This window comes from Antedon bifida, chromosome 2, assembly GCF_963402885.1.
Source record: "Antedon bifida chromosome 2, ecAntBifi1.1, whole genome shotgun sequence".
In the NCBI taxonomy this organism is placed as follows: domain Eukaryota; kingdom Metazoa; phylum Echinodermata; class Crinoidea; order Comatulida; family Antedonidae; genus Antedon; species Antedon bifida.
Genome location: NC_136227.1, coordinates 3,343,734 through 3,370,971, shown reverse-complemented (window position 1 = coordinate 3,370,971; position 27,238 = coordinate 3,343,734). Strand labels below are relative to the sequence as shown.

The 27,238-nt window shown below is 33.9% G+C and overlaps 3 protein-coding genes across 3 annotated transcripts in view; 2 read left to right on the top strand and 1 right to left on the bottom strand.

Moving 5' to 3' along the window:
• The first annotated feature begins 770 nt into the window (after window positions 1–770).
• Window positions 771–2,746, top strand: LOC144835332 (uncharacterized). Its single transcript, XM_078690419.1, has 3 exons — window positions 771–1,062; window positions 1,348–1,451; window positions 2,741–2,746. Exons 1-3 carry the CDS (start codon window positions 846–848, stop codon window positions 2,744–2,746), a joined length of 327 nt encoding a protein of 108 aa, XP_078546545.1. The 5' UTR covers window positions 771–845.
• Window positions 2,747–3,737: 991 nt separating this feature from the next.
• On the top strand, window positions 3,738–6,436 carry LOC144835775 (uronyl 2-sulfotransferase-like). Its single transcript, XM_078690862.1, has 2 exons — window positions 3,738–5,713; window positions 5,874–6,436. The coding sequence occupies exon 1, from the start codon at window positions 4,109–4,111 to the stop codon at window positions 5,279–5,281; it is 1,173 nt and encodes a 390-aa protein (XP_078546988.1). The 5' UTR covers window positions 3,738–4,108; the 3' UTR covers window positions 5,282–5,713; window positions 5,874–6,436.
• A 788-nt stretch (window positions 6,437–7,224) lies between these two features.
• The window catches only part of LOC144835804 (tetratricopeptide repeat protein 28-like), a 57,489-nt gene continuing 37,475 nt past the window's right edge, over window positions 7,225–27,238 (bottom strand). Inside the window, exons 3-16 of the mRNA XM_078690899.1 lie at window positions 25,224–25,371; window positions 24,862–25,008; window positions 24,206–24,331; window positions 20,179–20,337; window positions 17,123–19,927; window positions 16,217–16,741; window positions 15,768–16,000; window positions 15,337–15,521; window positions 14,513–15,044; window positions 14,179–14,410; window positions 13,645–13,721; window positions 12,242–12,362; window positions 11,664–11,771; window positions 7,225–10,547 (exon numbers count right to left, since the gene is read on the bottom strand). Coding sequence (XP_078547025.1) covers window positions 8,878–10,547; window positions 11,664–11,771; window positions 12,242–12,362; window positions 13,645–13,721; window positions 14,179–14,410; window positions 14,513–15,044; window positions 15,337–15,521; window positions 15,768–16,000; window positions 16,217–16,741; window positions 17,123–19,927; window positions 20,179–20,337; window positions 24,206–24,331; window positions 24,862–25,008; window positions 25,224–25,371 — 7,068 coding nt within the window. The 3' untranslated portion in view covers window positions 7,225–8,877. The remainder of the gene's footprint in view (window positions 10,548–11,663; window positions 11,772–12,241; window positions 12,363–13,644; window positions 13,722–14,178; window positions 14,411–14,512; window positions 15,045–15,336; window positions 15,522–15,767; window positions 16,001–16,216; window positions 16,742–17,122; window positions 19,928–20,178; window positions 20,338–24,205; window positions 24,332–24,861; window positions 25,009–25,223; window positions 25,372–27,238) is intronic.

Genomic DNA, 27,238 nt, shown 5'->3' with positions numbered 1-27,238 from the left:
ATTCAATCGACTTATTAAACCGACCGAATTTTCAACAAAATTGGAAGGTGACGGTGTTCATTGTACTTTCCCCCTTGTTTTTGCTGGTGCGTTATAGTTGCTACATTGTCAATGAATGTTATAGGCCTATTCCTTGCAATACTGTTTCTGACAATCAACAAATTTGATGGACAGAATACTTTTACAAGTTTATTCAATCGACTTATTAAACCGACCGAATTTTCAACAAAATTGGAAAGTGTACGGTGTTCATTGTATTTTTTGTACTTTTCCCCCTTGTCTTTGCTGGTGCGGTATAGTTGCTACATTGTCAATTAATGTTTCTAGCAATTCTATTTCTGACAATTATTTTAACCTATTTTTTGAAAGAGCTAAAACTGCAGTAATTATCGTAGTTTCGATAAATTGCACTTTGATTTTAGCTCTGAACGGTGTTGTTATCTTTGTCATTCTACGAACAAAAGTTCTCCGAAAGAAACGCACTGATTTCATCTTCTGTGTTTGGCGTTTGCGGATTGTGCAAATGGATTAATTATTAACTACATTAGAAGCTCCGGGAAATGTGATAACGCCAACAACACTCTTGATATCACTTTTAAACGTAACTGGTGTTGCGCTGGACAGTTATATCGCGTTAGTCTTCGCTCCATTGCGTTACGCCGTAATCGTCACCACAAAACGTAACGTACGAGTGTCTCAGTCATCACTATAACTGTACCGAGAAATAAAAACTGTATGTAACGCGCTATTTACCCGTGTCAAACCTGTTTAACGAACGTCAAGTTAAAACTTTCAACGGATATTCGAAGGAATAACGCAAGTACGTCAAAAGTGAAACTTTTAAAATGAATATCTCCAATAATTCATCTTGTATTTCCAATTTGAGGATTTACTATTACGAAATGTTTTATGAATACGCACTTACAGCTATCATACCAGTGGTTTCAGTAATTTGTATTTTGATTGTGCTTTTAAATGGTGTTGCAATATTTGTAATTCTTAGATCTAAGAAACTGCGAAAGAAACACAATGTTTTCATCGTGTCTTTGGCATTTGCAGATTGTGCCAATGGACTGGTGTATTTTATAAACACGGTGGTATTAAATTTAAAGTACAGTGCTGTTTCAAACTTGATGATGGCCTCAATACTTCTTACGTCATCGCTTAACGTAAATTGCGTTGCTGTCGATCGTTACATTGCGTTAGTATACGCTCCTTTACGTTACTCCGTCATCGTAACATTTAAACGTCAGATGATAGTCTGTGCTACGATTTGGGTTGCACCCATATTTAGCATACCTGCCTTATATTACATTAATAAAACTTATTTTAATGTGGTAATTGCAGTACTTTTTCTTATAGTTTTAATAATAACTATTCTTCTTTATTTTAAAATTTATCACAGTATTTCCAAATCAGATCATTATCTCATTTCAATGAATATTTCAAACGCAAAGAAGTCCAGAAAATTGCTAAAAACGTGCTTAACAATAACAATACTGTATTGTATTCTCTGGTTGCCGTATCTTGTAACAAGTTGTCTTGTTTTTATACCAGGGTTAACATGTTCCATTGGTGTATTACTTACATATATAAATTTCTTTTCTGGAAGTCTGGTTTTTATCAATTCTTTGACTAATCCTCTAATATATTGGTATAATTTACCTAATTTCCGAAACGCATTTTATGAAATTTGTGGAAAAAAGGGAAGTTAAAGTTACAAAATACAAGATACAGAAAGGAAAAAAAAGTGTTGAAGTAAAGATTCAAGATACAGAATTGATAGGAAGAAATTACGGGAACATTTCCGAAGATACTTGTCTAAATCATTTTCCTGTTTGTAAAAGAAAATGCATCGCCTGGGCAAATTAAACATTTTTTTTCATGGACAACGTCTTTATCTGAAAACCCTGATATAAAAGGTTTGAGTCTTCTAACAGTGCTTGGATGGAGGATTTTCAAAAATTGATTACAGCTACGTAATTTCTTAATTAGGCCTATATAAATATTGCAGTATTACTAACTTACGCTACTGTAAGTGTGTACTCGTAACAATCAGTCTTCATTTGGCATTGTACAAACAACCAAAGCGATGTAAGACTGATTGGCCGCAAATTGCCGCAAATATTGACTTTATCAATCAAGAGTTTATTAAAACATAAGGATACAAATCACATAGACAAAGGTAATTGAACGACTAATGATTGGCAGATCGCTCTTCAACTTTATTGAAATACATATCGGTATAATTTGTATTTTTTTCCAAAACGTTACACTGCAGCAGTACTGTACCGACTTAACTTGTTTTGGATTGTCTCAAAGAAGAACATTTATTTTCTAAATTGTGTGAGTTACCAAGCGCATTCATTGTGAAACTGTTCCTAAAATTATTCAACAAATTCGTTAAAAACCAGAAAGCACAGTAATGGTAACGTTGTTTTGGCAATAGTATGTACTATCTACATGCTACAAGCTCGTATGTAGCAAGAAGCTCCCTGACAAAACATTCTGTGGAAATTTATAAAGGAACATCAAACTACAATATTGAGGAAAAAAACTTTGTTATTATACATTTGAGTGTTGCAATGAACATCTCCGATAACGTATCTTGTGACAATTCCATTTATGGAAATTCTGAATTATTTTTTGAAAACGCAAGAGTTACTATCGTAACAGTTGTTTCAATAATTTGTATTTTGATTGTGCTTTTAAATGGTGTTGCAATATTTGTGATTCTTAGATCTAAGAAACTGCGAAAGAAACACAATTTTTTCATCGTGTCTTTGGCATTTGTAGATTGTGCAAACGGACTAACGTATTTTGTTTACGTCATCTTGCATTTCAATAATTACGGTGAAAATATCGTTTTAAACTCGTTAATGACGTCAATACTTCTTACGTCATCGCTTAACGTAAATTGCGTTGCTGTAGATCGTTATATTGCGTTAGTATACGCTCCGTTACGTTACGCTGTTGTCGTAACTACAAACCGTCAGTTTACCGTTTGCGCTGCAATCACTATTGGACCACTTTTCATAATACCGTTATTATTCTATTTTACTACAGATTATTTTCATTTAGCATTATCAACAATTAATACGGCGTTTTTATTGTTAACCGTTTGTCTTTATTTTAAAATTCATCACAATATTTCCAAATCAGATCATTATCTCGCTTCAATGAATATTTCAAACGCAAAGAAATCCAGAAAATTACTAAAAACCTGTTTAACAATTACCCTCTTATATTGCTTTCTCTGGTTGCCAAATCTGGTGTTACATGCATTTCTTTCATTTCCAACACTAATATGTTCCATTGGTATATTATATACTTATTTGATTTTCTTCTCCGGTAGTTTGGTGTTTATAAATTCTTTGACCAATCCGATAATATACTGGTATAACTTACCTAATTTTCGAAACGCGTTTTTAAACATTTGTAACGTAAATAATTGAAATGATGATTTTGGGAAAAAAATGTATTGTGTAAGTAACAAGTATTGTTAGATGATTAAATCAACATTATAAGTAACACATTTACACCGCAATTTTAGTGACCTGTACTTAGTAATATATATTAATATTTATATATTATTGTGAAATTAGTTTAACATGACCGTGAATTTAGCCGTAACATTTTAATTCCGTACTAATACTAGTACTATATAATTGCACGTAAGTAAATATATCATTAGCCTTGATTTGACATTAACGTTCCGATAAAAAAAAGTGGATGAAGGTATGACGTAGTACACTGATCTACAAGCAGACGATATTTTTGTATGATTATACTGGTATGAACTTTGATCCCTCGTTTAAATGAATACAAAATCCGGCGGAAATTGTTCTCGAGTTCAGAGGCTATTGAGTGATTTGTGACTAGCCAAACAGTAAGTTATAATTGAGACGGCTTAAGTCAAGCGTAAGTATTTTGTTTTGTGAACTGGCAATGCACCAAAACGGTAGCAGTTCATTTCAGCAGGGTGGTGCGTCAGCAATGTCTAGGCCTACAAACTAGCAGATGTCATTCAAACGGATTGAATATAATGCTAATTTTGAAATGCGATTGTTGCAATTGTTAGAAAACATTATACTAACGTGCCTGGAATATGCGGATGTTAAAGGGAATTAAAAGATACATCACGCTAGCGATTGTAGTATGCTGTTGTGTCTGGTACGTCTGTCAATGGAAACCGTTAATAAAGCATAAAAAGTTGATAAAACATGGAAAGAAACTAAGTCTTGCACAGCTGCCGAATATACCTGACAGCATCAAATGGAGTTCAAACTCAGAGTTTGATAGATCAGGTAATAAAATATTAGCAATTAAAAAAGACGATGACGTTTCATCAAGCTTAGGCTCATCTTGGAAGTTCAACAATGACACCGCCGACCAAAAGTGGATTTATGAATGGAATGAAACTGTAGTCTATCAAGGACTACTTCCACTCGTCGAAAAATTGAATGTTGATCCTGGTGATATGCCAAGGATTATTTTTAATCGAGTAGGTAAATGCGGTAGCAGATCCGTACTCGATATATTTAGAATTCTTGCTGAAAGAAATCGGTTCAATATGATTGAATCGTTGGTGTATACGCAAAAAATTCTACCACCAGAAAAAGAAGAAATGGTGGCACATGTATTATCACAAATTCAACCACCTTATTTATTTCAAAGACACATGTATCATATTAATTTTTCATACTACAAACTTCAATCACCAAGTTATATAAACATAATTCGCGATCCTATTGCAAGATTTACCTCACAGTATTATTATAAAAGATTTGGAGATGGATTTCAAGAAAGAACTTGGACTTTTAATGGAACCGAAAGAGAAAGATACCAGACAATAAATGAATGTGTTCTTCGCGATCAGTATGAGTGTTCTAAGCGGCGGACATTCTACATTGTACCGTTCTTCTGTGGTAATGACCCTAGATGTAAACAGCCTACTGAATGGACGCTAAAACGAGCAATGGCAAACGTAAAACAAGATTTTAAAGTGGTCGGTTTGTTAGAAGAACTTCGCGATGTGTTTTTAGTTTTAGAGAAAACATGGCCGACAGTTTTCAGCGGCTGTGTTAAGTTGTTGGAGCATCCAAGTGAAGGCCAAATGACGAACCGAACCGCCGCTCTTACAAAGGCTAAAGAGAAACCTTCACCAAAAGTGACGGCTATACTAAAAGAACAGATGGATCTTGAATACAGATTTTATAGTTTTGTTAAAAGTCGTTTTCACGCGTTAAAACGGAAACTAGGAATTCGACATAAACTTTAAAATGTTCACTTGCAACGAATGCTTTAGTGAGTGTCCATTCAATTCCATCCGCGTGTCTAATAGGCTTTCATTGTGTTAAATTATGCATAAGTTTTAGAATTTCCACTCGAATGTATTACTGTAATGTGTTTTACTTTGCTTTAATATATAAATTAAATAAAAGTGTGCGCTAGTTGATGGAAATTACATATGTTGTATATTTTATGGATGACTAGTGCCGGCAATGTGTTAAAGTAGTTAACTCTTAGTGTCGTGGATAAATCTAGGCTATTCATTTACAGAAATAACTTACAATTGTATTGTATTCCAATGTTATCGTAAACGAATGCTTTTGTTTATTTATATGTATTTCCTTGTAAAACAAGTATTTATAATGGTGTAAACTTAATTATACAGGAACCTGGAAATGACCAGGACCCCGGGAATTACTAGGTCCTTGATAATTATCAGGACCCTGGGAATGACTAGCCTTGGTAATTATCAGGACCCTGGGAATGACTAGGTCCTTGGTAATTATCAGGACCCTGGGAATGAACAGGACCCTGGGAATGATTTGGTCCTTGGTAATTATCAGGACCCTGGGAATGACCAGGACCCTGGGAATTACTAGGTCCTTGGTAATTATCAGGACCCTGGGAATGACCAGGATCCCGGGAAAGACTAGGACCCTGGAGATGCCCTGGGAATGGAAGGTAACCTGGACAACAACCAGCAAACGACCGACACAAATGTTGTTGCGTCGCTGGATTGACAGTTCTCGTGGTCATTCAACTTTATCCACGTCGACTCCATTGCACCTTGAATGCACTCAATATGAGTTTAGTCCAATCAATAGGATTTACACCTTGAAGGTACCCATTTACACTCCTATAAACAGACCTGTGGCTATACTAATATGATGCATCAAATATGTTTAGAGCCTCTCAATGTCTGCCTTATTTTTTACATTAAGTTCTCGTCTGTTTGATTAAATCTATTGTATTGTTTTTTAAATGGCAAAATAAATGTATTATGATTGATCGTGTGTATTCATTTAATAATCACAAGGAATGGTATGTCGATAAAAAAAATTGAAACAAATTTATTTTGAAATTGGGAAAACACATGATAAAAATAGAATAGAGTATTGCAAAATGGCGAATATGGGAAATAATATTTTTTTGTCAGTGTTCAGTGGCGAATAACAATGGTTTGTGTAATATTATACTTTCGGTTTTAAACTTTTTGGCGTGGGATATTCTTATTACGGGCTTTTTTATGTTCTAAATTTATACAATATTTGGTTTTAAAAATCCAACCAAAATGATATCGATGACGTCAGAGCTGTATTTGGAGATGAATGAGAAGCACATATTAAGAATATTACGATTCTGTGACGTTATAATGATAATTATGATATTGCTAAAGTGAAAGAAATGGCGATAAAGTATTGGCGTGACGGAAAATGAGGACGAAAATGGCGAAAAACCGACGATTAAGAAAATGATGACAAATATAAAATGAGGAACGACGATGGCGATAAATAAAACGACGATGTTGGCGATAAAAAGAAACGGCAAATAATCAAATGACGGTATATGGTATCAATACAACGACGTAAGAAAATAAAGATTGCGATAAAAAAAACGACGAAGCAATACAATTGTGGCGATATGAATAATGATGAAAAGGACGATTAAGATAATGACGTCAACGATGGCGATTAAAGAAAACGACGAAGAAAAATATCAACGATTTTGATTAAGAAAACGATGATTAATAAATGAAACGGCGACGACGGCGATAACGAAAACGACGATTAATAATGAAACGGCGACGACGGCGATAAAGAAAACGGCGACGACGACAGCGATAAGAAAACGGCGCCGACGGCGATAATGAAGACTTTAAATAGAACACAACGACGATGGTCATAAGGAAAATGACGGACACGATTGAAATAATCAAGATATCTGTATAAATAGATGTTTAATTAAGAATAGTCCAAATTCTTAGACTTAAATACAACATGCTCAAGGTAGTCCATTCACAATAATATATTCAACTTCACCGATATATTATATACATTATATAATATCTCTTCTTAATACTATATTTGCCCGTTTACTAACCAGCACCCAAATCGAACTCATAACAGAACAAATAATTATTAAACTATATTTTCAGTAAGAAAATGATTTTAAAACTACTCATAGAAGTGAAATATTTCGTAGATTTAAACGTAAAGCAATCATCATAAAAACAATTTCATTTAAGTAGCAGAATGTGTTATCAATTCGCGAGTACATAATCTATGGCTTTCAATTTAGTTTAATGCATTTCCACTTGAGAGCAAAAGTATAATGTTGCATATGTTGAATCAATTATAAACCCAAGCTAAAGACGAGTTTCCACTAGGCGAATTTGTTCGCGCGAAAACAAAAATCGAAAGCGTCAGCTTATACGCATGCGTATTCATGTTTCCATCTTCCAACTCCTTCTCTACGCATGCGTATAAGCTGATGCTTTCGATTCGGGCGAACAAATTCGCCTAGTGGAAAATCGGCTTGAAAAGAAGTTGTGTTGACTTTTAAAACAATTCAGATCACATGTTTATACCTAGTGTTAGTATTTAAATGTATAACATACATCCCTAATATGGGCCTGTCTGTGAAGAATAGTTATTAGTTATAGTAATATACATTTTCAATTTATATCAAATTAGTAATCTCTGAATATTATTATAATTTATGTTCTATTAAAAAAAATGTATAAAAGGCAAAATGACGCAAGGCTTGGATACTAAGAGCAAACAACTTATAATAATACTTTTAAAAATACACGCAATAATTATTTTAAAAACATGGATGGCCACTACAAACAGTTTTTACAATAAAATAACAATCTCATTTCAAGGTTATATTTAAATATTTACATATTAAGATACAAAAATCATTACTTTTTTTTGTACAATTTGTGTCTTTTTATCCAGACACTTAAACCACTCTTAATAAAATACAGTTCGGCGGGTCGAGTCATTAATATACATATTAACATACAAGTTTACATCAGTAATGATGGTACACACATTTTAAAAATATACAAGAAAGACAAACATACTAATAATTAAGTGTATCATCCATATTTGTTATAAATATGAAAGAAATTGGAAAACATTTCAGAAAATGTATTGCTTAACTAAGATAGGAAAATAACATACAGTTCTACCGTAATAGATTTGGCATATATTGGAAGTTGAACAAATGGAAAACACCAACCAACCTTTGGTAATTACAAAGGCTTTTATGTCATGAGGCACCAAGACTTAACAAGCACATTGCTAGAAGAGTCATATTAGCACCCATAATTTATGACATTAAAATGTAATAGGCACTTATAAGGAATGAAATACAATCTGCAAGTTTTGCCAACAGTTGCAGAAGCTCTGCTAGGAGTGAAATATTTAATGAAAAGTATACAATCATTATAAAAAAAATGTAAAACATATTATTAAAATCACTAATCACCTCATCAAATCAATCTGTAATATAAATATCCCTTGAGTAACTGCTTATAAAAAATGAAGTGAATAAATCGCTATCAACTGTGTCTTCAATTTAACACTGTGACGATCGCAATTCCTTATGTAAAACAGGCTTCCCTCGAGGTGAACGTACTGTTCTAAAAGGCACGCCATTTATCTTTGCACTTCCGTTCAATGGATTCATGCTCGTTGAATAATTGGACGAGCTTTGTCTCGATTGTCCACTTGTAGCACTGTGATTACTACAAGTTGGTGAGGGCGCACTAGGAGCGCTCGAGTTACCTGAGCACGTGGAGTCTACGCTACCTCTCCTGTTTGCTACAGTCATCGGTGGTACATGGATGACGCTTGGAATGGATGACGTGGAAGAATATATACTGCTGTTAGTACTTTGTGAGCTTCCAGGACGGTTTAAATAATAGTTTGGTGGAGATGTCGGCCCGCTGGATCCTTTCCTAGGTGATGAGACATTAGAGTTATTCCTGTTGATGGCTTCTTTATAGTTTGGAGGTGATTTATATTGGAGTGGACTTTCACCGGATCCATTTGGTGGATTCGGCTTGATATATGGTGCCATAGGCTTTGATTTCAAAGCAACATTTCCTTTGCTGCTTTCAATCTTCTTGCTATTCTCCAGTTTTTTCTGAACTTTCTGCTTTGTATTCAATTTGTTGATCTTATTTACGGAATGGTTAGAGCTTAGCGATGGTTTTGATGTACTCTCTCCTAAGTCAACATACTCAACATCACTTACTCGCGATTCAGAAATGCTTTTTAAAGACTCGCTAGCCTTTGCTGAAAAACTTGTTTCAATGTCGGCGGTCACAGACTCATAAGAAGGCTTTTTAGACCTGGTTCCCATCTGCTGCATGACATCAACAGCATGCATATGTGGCATTGTATCCTTCAATATTTTCATCACAAATGAGTCACTTTCGCTGGAGGATGATGATCTTGAGCCTTTTCTACGTGGACTTGAAGTGCTCATGACACCGTCTCCAGATCCACGCACCTTTGTACTTCTAAGACTTGGTTCATCTTCTATAAACCTGTGGCCAGCACTACCGATAGGGCTTTGTCTGGTAACGGGTTGTTTGTTTCTTGCTGGTGATGACTGCTTCAAGGTATGCAAATCCTCATCGCTCTGAAATCCAAGATTAACATTTCCAATGATATTCTTGGAAGACTTGCCGTTTGAAAGAAGCGATTCCTTAGACGAGTAAGGTGATCTCACTGGTAGAACATCCAAAGTTCCATTTCTACCCAATTTTCCAACTGACACTTGTGAACTGTTCTCATCAACGTCGTACAACAATGATGCGATGTTTGGCGCCACTGTCGGAACATTAGGAGTCTTCCTTAACCCTTCATATGAAAGATTATTTTCAGACTTGATCGACTTTGCCGGGAGTTTAGTAACAGGAGTTGTGATTGGTGCCAATGGAGTGTTGCGATTTGCTTTTAGTGGCATTCTGTTGTACAAGCCTGTACTCAATGGCGTGGATGTTTGAATCGGCAGTCTCCGTTTTGCCTTCAAACTCTTGACGGTACGTTCAACGGCAGGTTTGCGAGGCATCGGTGGCGTTCCAGTGATGGAGTGACTGGAAATGATGGATTGTCCGGACATGGCACCTATAGATCTTCCAGATAATCCTGACATTGATGTGCCTGAATGAGAAGAACCGATACTTTCCATCGATGATGATCTTTCTAGTGGTAGAGATGTAGGAGCAGCAGCTGGATCTGAAAAAAAAATAAAATAAAATAAAATTGTTTCTAAAATAAAAATTTTCTACAATTCAGAAATATATAATTAAGAAAAAAATGCTTAAAAATAAAATGAGATTGAAAAAAAAAAACCAGATTGGATGGGTTGAGTGTTATCAAAAGGAGGCTGTCAATGCGCTGTACTTGAAGTTGTATAAGATTAAGACAAACACACCAACAATATTTTGTTTTTGACAATATAAAAGAACAAAAAAGTGTAAAAAAAGTGTAAACAAAGTTATAATAATATTCAAACAATACAGATGTAAGAGTACCGTTGATAATTTTAAAATAATTGTAGAATAAAATGGAGATACTGTATACATAATTTTGAAAATGAAAAAAAGGGATTGGAGAATACCATAATTATGGTAAAAAATACAGATTGAAAGTCAACTCAAATGAATTGAATCTTAGTACCGATGAAATTAAGAATCCATTTTATTGTCACATGTCATACGAACCTTTCACAAAAATTTATTTCAGATGAATTCTAATGTTTGCATATCTTTTGCAAATATTGAATTTTTATCTGAAATTGGAATAAGTAACCTGGGTGAAATGCTAAATTTAGACAGTTGTTACATGTCGATACCAACGTGGGAAAGTGAAGGCAGTTCCAAATATGGTAGTGATATGACCAAATATGGTAGTGATATGACCAAATATGGTAGTAATATGACATCATCATGTCCATATATGGGCACATCACATTTTTTTTGTCACATAAAGTTTGATAGTATAGACAGAGCTTTACTCTTTCCTAGCTAACATTAAGTATATTTTATTTAAGGTAATGTTTGATGTTTAGTGACAATGGGAAATTAAATTTGCAAATTATCATCTTGTTGGTGCAGTAGGCCTACCTGGGCTTAAATCTGAGCCTAGCCATCAGGGCAAGCTTGGTGGTCTAGTGCTATGAGCAACAGGCTAGTGCTCTGGAAGTCATGGGTCCGCACCTGAGAATTACTTATTTTCTTTGTACTTAGTATCAAGTACAAATTAATTCAGAAAAGGAGCAAATGTTTAAACATTTTTTTTCAACGATATAATAAAAATGTTTTAAAATAAACCAAGCGACGTTGTACTTACCAAATATTGCGAGCAAAGACTGAAGAATGTAATTAAGCATTCGCCGACTAACTTGCTTGCCAGTGATCAACAAAACCTCTTCCTTCCCCACATCAATCAAATCAAACCCTACGACATAATAAATAATAAAAAATAAATTAAAAAAAATAAACAATGTTTTGAAATATATATGTGGGTCATAAGGTTTGTTGACCTCATTTTAAATTTCTAATTTTCAGTTTCAAATATCATTCTAATAGAACTCACAACAATCTCATAACCACGTATTACAAGATGAAATAGAATTGTAATCGACTATTTTAACTCATAAGCCAGAATTGTCTGGTCTTATATATAAACTTTATATATACTTTTACAATATATTCTTTTGTATTTTTCTTTTATAAAATATATTCTAATATTTACTATACTCAAATGCTTGAAATCCAGTTTCCATTCTAAATGAAATATATTCACTCGAAATTGAATATTATAACATATATATTTGATGGGACACATTCAATTTAGAATACCCAAAGGTATCGCATAATCCCCGTAGCACGTAGGTAATTAATAACGTCACTTAAAATAAAACGTACCGAGAGACGCAAGCAGTTCGTGACATCCAGGCGTTCTCCACAGCTTTGTGTTGATGGGAACTTGAATGCCGACTTCACGCCCTTCTTTATCACGGGAATAGTTTTCTAACACTTGTCGGATCTGTGTTGAAATTACATTATATCAATTTAATACAAGAGGATAAAGGACACAATAAAAATTCTCTATGTGGTTTGGGATTGAGAACTGCATTTATAGATATATAAAAATGTATATATAAAAAGAACACTGTTTATGAACATGATAATATTAATACATCCTAATTAGATTATGATAAAATCTTTATTGTATTTAAACATTTATTAGCAAAGACAACTTAAACACAGGTGTCTCTGTAAATGTTGCTATGGCCCCACAACTAATATATTTTATCATGTATTTATTTGCCTCTTAAGCTCTGTCTACACTATCAAAGTTTGACAAAAAAAAGTGTGATGTGCCCAAATATGGTAGAGTGATATGCCAAAATATGTTAGTGATATGACATTATCATATCCATATATGGGCACGCATTTTTTTGTAAACTTTATAAAAATATAAAATACAGTTCAGAAAAGTTTTGGTATTGTATACATTAGAATAATGGTTATTAGAAATTATACACAGGTTATGAAAAAACAAAATTAAAAGAAGCCATCACAAAGCTTATACAATGAAAAAAATTAAAACATAAATTTTAAAATATGAATTTCATTGAACAGGTTCATGTAAAGTAATAACTGAAGTTTAAATAGGTGTTTCTATAATCTACAACAGGCTCATTATACAGTATATAAAAAACACATTATTCTTTCCGCTATGTATAACTATAAATGTTCCTGTGGTAAATGCATTTCATGTAAATATTGAACAGCAAATAGTTTTTAATTAATTTCTTCCTGTTTTTTTATCATCACCAATAATATTAAAACCATCTGTAGACTGTATTAACAAAAACCATACAATTACAACTGTTGCTGTGTGGTAAGTGTAACAATAATACAAATGAATTTATAGCAACTCCTGATTTAAGTTAAATTTCACTCAACATTCATTACAAAATATAATGCCTCTTAAATTAATGACTTCTTGTAATATACAGTTTGAATTTGGCAGTTTGTAGTACCTACACACATTATAATAATTATTCTCCATTTGTTATCTTTTTATTGTAAATTTGACAACACACAATCTTCTAAGAATGTTTGCCAGTGATTTAAAAGCAATGTTCAAAATAAAATGTACAAATAACACAACTGCAGTTGCAGTCCTGTCTTGTGTCATTATTAAATGCATGTGATTGGTCAGATATTTTAATTTATCCAACTCCATGATTGTGGTAGATCAGAGGTTAGCAACTAGACAAGTGTTTCAATTTCAATCCACAAATAAACTAAGCATTTACCATTTGAATGATTTCATCAGCAGCTTCTGGGTGAACTAGAAGTTTAGACAGCGCCATCGTCGAGGTTGAAGATAACCCTAGGAAGAATAAAAAATAGGTTTGAATTCGATCATCAACAAAAAATAAGAGCAAATGATATAAATGACAATTTGCCATCCAAATTTGAAATTAGTTTTACATAATGCTTTTATATTTACTGTATTTTAGATATTCTCAAACATTTTACACTGTCTAAAGGTCTGTCTACACTATCAAACTAAAAAAGTGTGATGTGCCCAAATATGGTAGTGATATGCCCAAATATGGTAGTGATATGACATCATCATGTCCATATATGGGCACATAACTTGGTTTTATAGTGTAGAAAGAGCTTTAGATTGAACAGTAGTTGGAAAATAGAAATAGGACAGTCTGCAACTGTGCCCTCTAATTGGAAAATCCCAGCATACCATTGTGTGTTCACTAAGCTATAGGCATGAGATTAATATTTTTACAGATATACTTATACAAAATGTCCATATTTTAAAAACTAACCTAATAAGGCCTGTAAACTTGTACTGGCCTGTAGAAGTCTATCTCCAGCATCAGACATTGGGAAAAAGACGGATGGCGGCATGCCATTGGCTGGTTCTTCAAACCTGAATCCAACAGACTTGAGTAGTTCCTGCCATCCAATCACTGGTCCAACCTTCTTAATGATGCTCTGTTTTGTTGTGTACATTGGATTCTTGTGTCCACGATTTATTCTTTGTAAAGATTTCTCAATCTGTACGTCAACAATAGAAAAGCCATATAAATCAACAGTTCACTACAAAGGTTAACCTGATTCAGGTGCGTTTAATTTTTTTTAATAAAGGAAATGACTTACCAAATGTAGAAGTACCCTCATAGATTCACGGCATTTTCCAGGGGTTGTCACAAGATCAGCCAGAGCATTACCAAACATTGTGCTCTTGTTACTGATCTTAATATCACTGCCAATGATCATAAAACCGGCCCAATTGGACGGATGTGTAAACTGCTTCGTCTCTTGCACCTTCTGCATTGCATCGCTCATGGCACTGCTGACCTTAAGGCCGCGTAACAATCCTTCATAAAGAGACCTCATAAAGATCTTAGTGGCAAGCTCTGGCACAGACCAGAGAGGAACAAGGACACACTGAGCTCCAGCTGCTAAGAAAGCTCTTGCTAGGCCAATTAATCCTTCAGCATTGATTTTTCCACTGCGCCCATAACTGCCATATGCACTTAACACCACAAGCTTGGCAGATAATTGAAGATCGAGAATGTCTGCAGCAGAAAGTAAGAACTCCGAAAGTGCTGGCATGTCGGCGTTACTTTCCATATCACTATCATCACTGTCATTCAGGTCCATACGTTCAGGTAACATCTGTCCATTTCTATAATACAGAAACATCTTGGCATTTAGAATTTTTAGTTGTAGTTTCGTTTCACAATTTAAGTCTTAAAATGTCAAGAACTGGACAGCATGCACTAAATCTATTACAATCTGGTAAAGAATCTATACTCCTTGAATTAATGTTATCTACAAGATCCACAGGTAAAAACGAAAAAGGTAAATTAAAAGATCAGCTTGGAGCTTAGGTGGTGAAAGCTTAAATTAAACCCATAAGAATCTCTTTTACAAATTTTAAACTATCTTCATCACAGAGTAATCTTAAAGAAAGTTACCTGTTGGTTTTAGCATTTTGCTCCTGCCCACCAGGAGACAGAACAAGCGCAGACAGCTTCCACGAGACATGTGTAGCTAAGTGGATACATTCTGCTCCTGATATTGCCTCAAGAATTGCCTCTTTAGTTGCAGATGATCCAATCAGTGGCTTCACTCCTACTTGCTCACACACTACCAAGGCTTCCTGTAAACAGCCATGAAAATACAATATATTTCATAAAGACCATGTATTTGTGTACAGTAGAACTCCTATTAAGGGGACACCTTCGGGACTCAATAAAAGGTTTCCTTTGAATAGGGGTTTACCATAGTGTTCCCACAGGAAGGGTTCTACTGAATTAGTTATCTGCCCTCATCAATCAGCAACATGCTACATTTAAATTGTTTGTCCATTTGTAATCCAGTCTTGATAAAAAGTAAATCTACTAACCTGTTCAGCATTTGGAAGCACCCCCCATCCCCATCTATCTGTAACATTTTGAGGCAGCATAGGGTTAGCAACAACCAAAGCTGGACTTGTGTGGTTAGTTGTTGTACCTCTTGCATTGGGCTTTGAGCAAAGTGATCGGAGGGACGGTATGACGCGTAGATTGAATCGTTGGTACAAGCAATGACTTGGAGAACTGCCTTTTAGGACAGCAAATGGTACAAGATGAAGATCACCTGAAAAAGATATTTATATTTAGTAATTTAACTTAAATGTTACTATGAACTTAATATTTCTTTTACTATTATTGATGCTACTTCATACAATTCATCTCATTACACATTTCTTTTATCAAAACTTTACATCTCTGTCCAGACTAAGCTCACGTCCACACTGAATATAATGTACGGCTCATAGATGTTTATATTTATAAAGTATGTTTTATACAGTACCTTCTAGAACAAGCACCAAGTTTGACGGTCCACCTTCTTCTCTCTGTGAATCCATTAAAGCCTCATTCATTGGACCAATAAGGATGTCGTAGAGCACCCTTAGAGGAGGTCGACCAGACCAAGACCTCTTTTTTGACTGAGCAACCACTGTGCCATTGATACCAAGACTACCACTAAAATGTGACATCATACTGCTGATGCTGCGATTACTGCTACGATTCACCATCCGCAAGAACGCAACTTTATCTCCATCGACAGAGATCTTGCCACTGAGTTCATCCAGATGTTGCTGGAGAAGATCGTCTGCCTCGCTCTCTGTTTCACTGGTGATGTCACCGGTTCTGTTCTGGTTCCCTGGACAATCAACGCCAAGGGCTTCTCTTGCGTGCATTATGTAATGATCAAAGTTGGTGGTTGTGGTGAGGTCAATGGCAGTGTTTACTGGCATCACTTCACCATCGGCTGCATCACCTATATTGTCCAGCTCAAGATCATTCACATTGCAGTTGTGGAATTTTACAATACCTAAAATTATTGAAAATAAAATGTCAATGATGTTGAAAAAAATACAGAAATAACAATAGTAATACAAACACAAAAGAAGCACATTCATACATAACCATTTAAACAAACCCTAGCTATAAATTCTTCAAGTTAATTTTTTTTAATAGCAATACAAATTCTTAATCTTATTTCTTGAAAGAAAGGCAAAATCTACATTACATTACAATGTAAACAAAAATGTTACACTTTTAATGGAAACTTGATCTGTCGCAAATCAATCTTCAATCCAAAAATACTAGACAATCAAATAAATCAAACCTTTGCACATTACAGGGGCAAAAGGCTACATAAAACAGGACAAATCATTGACAAACTACTGTATTCAACTCTGAACATGCTTACCTTTGTTTGGTGTTATGAGCCAACTATACAAGTGACCAGCTGCTATGGAGTAATACAAGACAGCTGATTCCTGTTGATTTACTGCATCCAATATCTGATCTTTAGTCAATGGAGTAGTGTCTGTTACCTCTGTACTATCCATCTGTCGCTCTAGAAGGAGGTCAATGAAGGCCCGCGTTTTACCACGTTCTGCAACTACAAGAGCTTCGTCTGTGCGTTTTAACTCAACTAGAACTTTCTGTAAGGCTTGGTAGCAAGCACTCTGAGTGTCAAATAACGAGATTTTATACTCGCTGCCATTTTGAATCTCACGGCGTAAGCCTTCAAAGATGTCAGCAGCACGATAAAGTTGATGTTGTGCTTCTTCAAGTTCTTTGTTGGACCAGAGTGCTAAGCCGAGTCGATGTCTGATCTTAGCTTCATCTTCTTTACGTCCTAATTGATCAGCAATTTGTAGACCTTGTTGGAGGTACGTTACAGCTTTCTCGTAATCACCTAGTGCATGGTGTATTCGTCCAAGACTACTGTAAGCCAAGCACTTGGCAACATGATCATTTACCTGAGCAGCAATACTCAGATGCTGTTCTTGATACATCACTGCCTTCTGGTAATTCCCAAGCGATTCATTTGTTACTCCAAGATTTCCAAACGCTCGACCTTGGCAAGCTAAATTATGGGTCTGTTCTGCAATCTCAAGATCAACCTGATGGAAATCAATGGCCTTTTCAAATTCACCCATTTGTTGGTAGATTCCTCCAAGACCACAAGCTGCATCGGCTTCGGCAGCTTTGTCTTTCGTATCCTTTGCCAATTGCAACTGATGTTCTAAACAGGAGATAGCTTGTTCAAAGTTCCCCATTAAACTATGCAAGAACCCAAGCTCACCATATGCACTGCCTTTAGCAGTGCCATTCTCCAGCTCATGAGCAACCATTAGCCTTTTCTCAAAACAGAAAAGCGCTTGCTGAAGGTTGCCGACCGTTCTATGGATGGTACCGAGTCCTAGATATGCTTTATCTTGTTCCGCTGCGTTATTTGTCTTCTGTGCAATCACAAGATACTTATCATAATTAATGACAGCTTCGTCGTAATCTCCTAAAGATTCGTAACATTCGGCCATATTCCCGTAAGCTCGACCGCGATCACCGAGCGCCGTGTTACCAACAACGTGTTGGAGCGTGTTTAACTGTTCTTCAAAATATCCCAAAGCTTCGTCGAATTGATTCATGTTCATCTTTGTGATTCCAAGATTGCCATACGCTTGAGCTTGTATGGCATGATCGTGAAGGTCTTGTCCACGCTCTAATTGTTCTCTATAGCATTTGAAAGCATTTGAGAACTTGCAAATCAACATATACACTGCACCTAAATGACCCTGTGCTTTACATTCACCTTTGACATCTCCAATCTCTTGGTAAATTGTCAATTCTTGCGTGTGAAAACTCAAACTCTTATCATACTTTCTGAGTTTCCTGTTAGCACCCCCTAACGCTCCATACGCATTTCCTTCAAGTGTTCTGTTTTTAACCTGTTTTGCCAAAATCAACTGCTGCTCAAAAAATTTAATAGCACCAGTTGTGTCCGATTGTGCCATACAGATATCTCCAAGATTCCCCAAGGCACGAAACTTTCCAGTAGCATTTTTCAAAAGATGTGCAATTGTTAGAAAATATTTCTGACACTCCGTTGCTTCATCAAAGTTTCTCAAAGTCCTGTACGCTAACCCTAGATTACAGTATGCACGACCCATACTTATTTTATTATGCAATTCCTTTGCGATATCTAAGTCTTTTTCATAATATTGGACGGCTTCTTTATAATCTCCCATTGAGTAATGAGAATAGCCTAAGTTATGGCAGGCTTTACCTTCACCACTGTAATCTTTCAATTTCTTACACACTTTAAGGTATTGTTCGTAAAATGGAATGGCGTGAGTAAACTCCCCGCGTGAACAATGGTAGTTCCCAAGGTTGCTTAATGCTCTTCCGATGCTTGGTTCATCTTTGAGTTTTTGAGCAAGACTCCAATGTAAATGATAATGTTCTAAAGCTTTCTCGTGCATTCCCAGCGATTGATACGCCACCGCTAAGTTACCATGAGTGCAAGCCGCTGCGCCAAGGTCATTGACCTCTTTCGAGATAGCCAACTCTTGTTTATGGTATTTGACAGCTTGTTCGAACTGTCCGAGAGAACTGTATGCATTTCCCATGTTTCCAAATGCTCTGCCCATACCGGCTCTATCATTAAGCTCAGACGCAATCGTTAAATGTGCTTTATGAAGCTTTAAAGCGTTTTCATAATTACTCTGTTGTTGATTAATAATACCAAGATTTGAACATGCTCTACCTTCCATAGTTTTATCCTTAGTACTCAAGGCAATGTTTAACTGCTGTTCGTGACACTCCTTAGCCCTGGAATAATCTCCCAGGCATCTTGAAGCATGGCCTAGCCCAGCATAAGCCCTCGCTTCTATAGTCCTATCTTGCAGTTCTTTTGCGATTACCAAAACATTATTATGAAATTGCATCGCGCGTGAAAAATCACGATTAAAATGATACGCACTACCTAGGTTACTATACGCCCTCGCTTCCTCACTTTTGTTTTCAAGTGTTCTCGCAATCTCAAGGTGCTTTTGATGACATTCTAGAGCATTTTCAAAATCTGAGAGTGCCAGGTAAACAGCGCCAACTGCACCCGTTTCACGTGCCTCAAATTGTTTGTCGTTTAATTGCTGTGTTAACATAACACATTGTTTGTGACTTGATAGCGCATTTGGGTAATCTCCTATTGATGTGTAAACATGACCTGTGGAAAAAAAAAACAAGATAATTAAGGCCCTGTTCAGACCCATGGAGTTATATAGCATTTTAGTGTATGACGAAAAAAAAAATTGTGTGAACATTATCATTGTAGTAGCGTATTAGTGGAAAATTAAAGTGATTTTCTATAAGTCACAACATTTTCAGTTGACTAAATATTGAAAAAAAAGTTTCAATGATTTTGTGCACTACCAATTCACTAAATATTAAACTCTTTTCTTACTCTTAAGTACATACCTAAACTACTTAATCCTAAAGCTGCTACAGTCCGGTCTTTCAACTTCATCGCTAGCACCAATTGGAATCGGTGGTGCGTTAACGCATCCTTGAAGTTACGTATTGAAAAATAAGCAGAACCAAGGTTGCCATGGGCTCGGCATTCTCCCTCTTGATCTCCTGAAAGAAGACGAAAACAAAAAAAGTTAGATCTATATATTTTGTGTTGTATATAAACATTTAAAAGCATTGCTGTTTAAAGATGTATTTGTACCCTGAAAAAATGTATTAACAAGATTGCTGCTTAATATGCCATTTTAATGTAATATAGTATTTACTTGAAAAAACTGTAATTTAAAGCAAAAAATTGTCAAATTGGCAGCCAGCCAATGGGTTTTTGGTTGAATTTAACTATTTATTTTGTCATTTTATAACAATTTTTTTTTAAATATATGAAAACATTATTTTTTTTGTTTTTTTTTCTATGGAAGTGATTATTAAAACTACAAAATAACATATTCAAAGTCTGATTTAATTAATCTTCATTTTTTATGTTTTTGGGGGACAATACATCTTTAACTAAAACTGCTTGTTAATATTCAAAATTGTTAAATGATTTGCTGAATTATAGCAAATATTATATATTTAATTATAGTGGAAATAGACAGCCACACTACAACTGTTCTGTTAACACCTTTACCTTGACTTGTTAATATAATTCATTTAACTATCCTAATCAAATAAAAAACTACAAAATCTAAGTAGTAAAAAAAGGTGTTGCTAATCAATTAGTTCCAGGTAAAATTAAAAATAATTAATTTGATTTGATAATTTAAAGCGTGTAAGTGTGTAAACAATTACTTTTTACTTATGACATTGGTCAAATTTAATTTTCTCAATCAAATTAAAAAATTTGGCCATACAGGAAATTTGCCAACAGGACTCAAGGGAACTTTTTATTACATTCTTTCAATAGATTTTAAAATCGTTTTAGGCATTTAATTCTTATCTAAAAAAAAAATGTAAAAAATCAGTTCATTTATTATCATCATATCAACATTTTTGAAAAACAAACCCTCTGCCTGTCATATATTGAACAATTGTAAATTGTAAAATGTGAACCTTACTACAGAGGAATAATGGTTGGGGTGGGGTGGGAGAATGTTCAGAACAACATTTAAGCGAGTGATAATATATTTTTTTATTTTTTATTTAGGGATACCACATGTACTGTAAATAACATTTGTTCTTAAAAAATTTGTATTTTAATGTTCAAGTTAGAACACATCAATCTTTCAAATCTATCATTTTCCTTTAGGTCAATGTCTTTGTCAAATTGTACAAGGGTTTACTACAGGTCACTCAAGGTCATTTCAAAGATAAAATGCAGCCTAGGCTCATTATTGTTTTCTGGAATTGTTGGAATGTTGTTGTTGATTAATTTGACAGACACTCAGGAGAGGGTGAAAACAGGAGCAAGCAAGGTGTATGGTAATGGGTAGAAACCAGGACATGGTCATTTGATCTGTTTAAAGGCGAATTATCATTTTAATATTTCTTATTGTTAAAAAAGATAAAAATAATTTTATTAATTTTTGTTGTTGAATATACCATTTTAATTTCACATAATAGTTATCCATGTTGAAAAAAATTTGAATTGAAAAAAAAAGTTATTTACCTGAAAAAAATTTAAAAGCAAAAATATTCAAATTGGTCACCAGCCAATGGTTTTTTTGTTGAATCTGACCATTTATTTTGTTATTTTATATGAGAAAACATGATTTTTTTTCGTTTTTTATTCAAAGTCTGATTTAATTAATCTTCATTTTTCATGTTTTTAGGGACAATACATCTTTAATAACCATTTTCCATCACATTGATAATTACTTATTGTCCAACAGCATTTCTGCTTCAACTCAAATGTTTATATTTCGTAATGAAGTAAAAATAATAAATAATGTTCAACCCCGGAGTTGCCCTTTAAGATGGGTCATCAGGAAACTATGAGGAAAGTGTAGTTAGTAATTTGCGATATTTTTAGATTTGTTTATAGTCATAAATTACCACTAATTGATTCAATACCAAGAAACTCATGCATTGGTTTTAAAACAAACAAATCACAAGTTTTAATAAAATTCTTTCATTTCATTTTTTACTTTGGTGTAATATTGCATTTGTTTTGTATGCGAATGACTGTCTATATATAGTACACTTGGATACATGGACAGATATATGCATTAATAAATTATCAACATATCATTTTAAAAATATTTTAAAGCAAAATATCTTTTGACAAAGTAATATATCTGATAACAGCCAATTAACAAATCAGTTACACTTAATTTTTGTTTGTGTACTATTGCATTTTGTATGTCAATGTATTTTTATGAATAGTACATTCACACACACTGTGTCTATGGACAGATATATGTATCAATAAATTATGAACATATAATTCTTTAAATATTTTAAAGCAAACTATCTGTTGACAAAATAATAAATCTGATACCAGCTAATTAGTTAATTCGTTCCTCATCATTCTAAGAATGGGGAAATATTTTTAATGTAATGCCCTGAACTTGAAGACATGTTTATGGTCTATTAATGAAAAGGAATAAAAACAACTTGATGTGTTTTAGCATAAAGTACCCATCAATCTTCCTGTTTAATTATCAAACATCAAGTTTTTATTTTCTTTCATTCAATATGTAACTTTAACCTATCATACTTTATGTGACAAAAAAATGTGATGTGCCCATATATGGACATAATGATGATGATTTAAGCATATCACTACCATATTTGGGCACATCACACTTTTTTTTGTCAAACTAGTTTGATAGTGTAGACAGAGCTAAAACTTAGGAACTAGTTATGTCAATTTATTGAGCACATGCAGGGACATTGGGATACGCTTCCACAACACAGTTTGTGCAGCTTCATAGGTCAACTCGGAGATCCTAGGCAGTGATGTAGCCACAAGAAATAAAGTGGTGCGGTGTTTGAAAGAAAGGAGAACAATCTCTGTTCAAGCCACTGGGTTGTCAAAGGCCTCAGTGAAAGAGTGGTAAGGTTAAGTACTGGTGGCTTCGGCTCTACTACAGTAAAGATATATATGTGCAATTTCAATAACATTTAAAAAAAACCTTTTATATTTTAGGTATTGTCTTGTAGAAAGAATCCAATTTGGTTGCAGGACAGGCATTGAACCTGATAAGCAATTCTAACCAATGGTCTAAATATACCAATCATCACCTAGGTCTGACTCACTACAAACTAATTAGGTATAAATTAACCAAGGTAAATAACACAATGTACTTCTGATTCACCTGATGCCAACCTGTAATATAAATTTCTTCTTCTCATCCTTATATGGTTTTAATTCTATTTAACATTAATTCTTTCCATATTTGGAAGTTACATATGTCTTTGATTGAATTTGTTAAGACCATAACCCTGTCTTCAAGTTCACATTTGGCACTCATATGACCAGGAACAAGATTACTAATTTGTTAGCCGATTTATTGGTTCTACTGTCCATTTTATAATTTATTTTTCAAGTATTAAAATGTATTAAAGAACACATTTTTATCGTATGAATGAAATGAATCAGACGCGGATTTAAACAGGCTTTAGCCCCCACCCCGCTTCGCAAAATTTAACACTTGAACAGCCATGTTTTTTAAAAATAAAATAATGACTATTTTTATTTTTTTGCAACCCGACGGATCGTTTTTACCATTTATAAAATATTTAGCTTAATAAAATAAAAAAAATAATTCAGTGTCAGTGTTGATATACAGTAGAACCTTTCCTTTAGAACACTCCTATTCATGAATCACTTTCTCATTGAAACAAACAAGGTAAGTAAGTTTTTAAAGACACTTAAAATTCACACCAAATTGAATATAAAACAAGTATTGCACAAATTATGAAAAATATCAATCTACACTATTATAATTTATAAACTGTAGTATATTATAACTTGACAGTTTTAGCCCCAAAAAAAATGACATCGCAACATATTCCAGGTGCCAGCGCGACTTACCTAGTGATTTAGCTATGGACAGATCCTGTTGCATGTAATTGACAGCCTTGTCGCAGTTTCCTAAGCCCCAGTGAGCACTGCTTAAGGCCGAGAACACTGATCCTCGCAACTTTAAACTACATGTACCTAGAAACAGTGAAAGAAAACATACAATTTACACAAGTAATAAATCACATTTAGGTACACCATGTGGTAAAATATTGCTTTAAAGAGATAAAAAAATCATAAATTCTAAAAGCGGATTATAAAATAAGATTTTTGAATAATTTGATGGTTTAAATCACTACAGTGCCGAATGTTGAAAATAAAAAATATGCAACTACAGACAATCAACACTCACAATACTGGACTCTCTTAAAACTGAAAACTCTCCCAAAACAAGACTTTTCTTAAGGTCCCAAAATCATTTTTTTAAACTATTAAAACACCTTCGGAATACCAGACTTCCAGAAATAGAAATTTAGACATGCCCGATGATGTTCGGAGAGTTGACTGTATAAAAAAATTGCCACTAAACATCACAATAAGTTAGTATTTCTAATTGTATTATATACTATCATTCATTTAAGTAAAATCAAGTCCAAGCACAAAATAAGTTGATATCATTTCATTTATCCAACCTTCACAAAAAAAATCCTATTCTTCTACAACATTACCTATTTTCAAAGCGGATTCTAAAACGACCAATGAGGAAGCATGATAGCCAGCAGCTAGAAGATCTTGTCCAATCACAGATATGATAACAAATGGGCTTTTGTCCAATTTCATAGACTTCAATTGTTCGAATGTTGGTTCAAATGTTTCTGCAAAAGTAAATTTAAAAATTGTTACTTAAATGAATGAATCAAAAGTAGTAAGTGGAAAAATCCAAATAATTGGTATTCCTTTGCCAGAGTGAGGCAGCTTCAGCCATTTACCGAGGGCACACAGCAGTGTCTACATGTGGGTAGCACATCGAAAGACAATCCAATTTAGTTTCCAATCAGCATTACTAATAACTTAACTACAATTGTCTAACCTTTTAAAGGTGATTTTAAAGCAGCCTCTATCAATCCTGCAAGCAGTTGTAAACTCTTGGGCTCCTGGGCTAATCCAGATGAAAATGCTGCCAACGCATCTGCATGGCGGCCTAGACACTGAAGAGCGACTCCTTGACGATAATAAGCCTGCAAAACAAGAACATTTGAATTAACTTTTGCTGAAATCAAAATTTGTACTAAACTTAACTAAATGTTTTTACGAATCCTGAATGTAGATTTCATTAGAGTTTTCAATCTCCTCATTCCACACCTAGCCCTGTTAAAAAATGACTGTTTTCTTTCATTCTACTTTTTCATTAAATGATGTTACGTATAAATCTTTACTTTACACAGTTGTGTTATATTTTGGATGATCTATCATCAGTCAAACCAATTCTATCCAAATAAATGTAACCGCTCAATATTAAAAAAGTGATAATTTAGATCGCATTTTATTTTCACCTGCCCAACATACATAAATTGACTCTTAATTCTTAACAACCTGAATCAATACACGATGTCATTATGATCCAGCAAAGTGCTTTGTCAAAAGATTTCTTTATTTTATATAATATCGTGATAGTTTTCGACATTATAAAATAATTATTGTAGAGATTATTAAAGAGCCACTTTTTATCAGAACAGTACAGTGTTAATTAAAAAATGATTGAACCTAGATTCACCCCATAATTATTATTATTAGGCACTTTTCCAATCACAAAGGTATTTCCCAGAATACACTACTGCTCATGTTCACCAAAAAAGACAAAATCATACAAGAGTTATGTTTGACATGATAATGCGGCACACATTTTTGTCTAAAGTTGACATTTTGAAAAATCGTTTTAAAAGGGGTAAAAATGCTGTCGAAACAAATCATGTGATTTACAGATTAGACCTACATACATTTCAAAGCCATAAGCATCTCAATATAATCTTGACTAATTTGTTCATATGTTACTTGTACTTGTCAATATTTGGCCCACATAGTTCAAACTAGGTTGATAAATGGGATACTAAATTTAAATAGACACAATCGAATTTAATGAATAACTTATTCTTTATAAACTAAGTTAGAATGTATAAGTGAAACAAGTAAATCAATAGATCAATCAATCAATTATAATGATATGATCAATAAACAAATTGATTATATCAATCAATCAATTACAATGAAATGATCAATAAACAAATTGATTATATCAATCAATCAATTACAATGAAATGATCAATAAACAAATTGATTATATCAATCAATCAATTACAATGAAATGATCAATAAACAAATTGATTATATCATGGAACTATTATAGTTCCATGATTATATCAATCAATCAATTACAATGAAATGATCAATAAATTGATTATAGATCAATTAAACTATTAATCAATTGATAATCCTATCAATCATTTTCTCAACATCAATTCCTCACTTTTCCCTTAACATACCATTGCAGTATATTATGTGACAATACAGTTCATATTTCATTAGAAAATATGATTAGAATTTTGAACTTGAATTGAACGTCTTTGTTCAAGATGTATTAAATGCGTCATAAGCCTTGATTATTATTGCATTTCATCTACAAATCTTTTCAATATTCTTCTACATTCTCATACACTCCCTTGCACAAGATGTTTAATTGCTATAACATTGCTTTTCTCATGATATTGATATCCTAACTATTTTAATACATCCGCTCATAAATTATAACTACACCCCCAAAATGATTGTAATGTTAATGATGTGTTTATGTTTCATATACTTTGTTCATATCCGCTTTGACAATCCAAATTTGCACCCCCTACTAATTTGTCGCTTTCACAATGTTAATGATGATGTTTCCATGTTACGTAGTGCGGTACTTGTTTAATACATCCGCTCATACAATCCTATCGGCTCACACCCCATTACTATGCTTGTTGGTACGTCAATTTTAAAATCTAAAGCTCTGTCTACACTATCAAACTAGTGTGATGTGCCCAAATATGGTAGTGATATTCCATTATCATG

Excerpts from the sequence above, each read along its gene's own strand:
- LOC144835332 (XM_078690419.1), top strand. The coding sequence starts at position 846 with ATGAATATCTCCAATAATTCATCTTGTATTTCCAATTTGAGGATTTAC. Across the intron at positions 1,063-1,347 it reads GTCTTTGGCATTTGCAGATT|TACTTTTTCTTATAGTTTTA; the intron begins GTGCCAATGGAC and ends TGGTAATTGCAG.
- LOC144835775 (XM_078690862.1), top strand. The coding sequence starts at position 4,109 with ATGCGGATGTTAAAGGGAATTAAAAGATACATCACGCTAGCGATTGTA.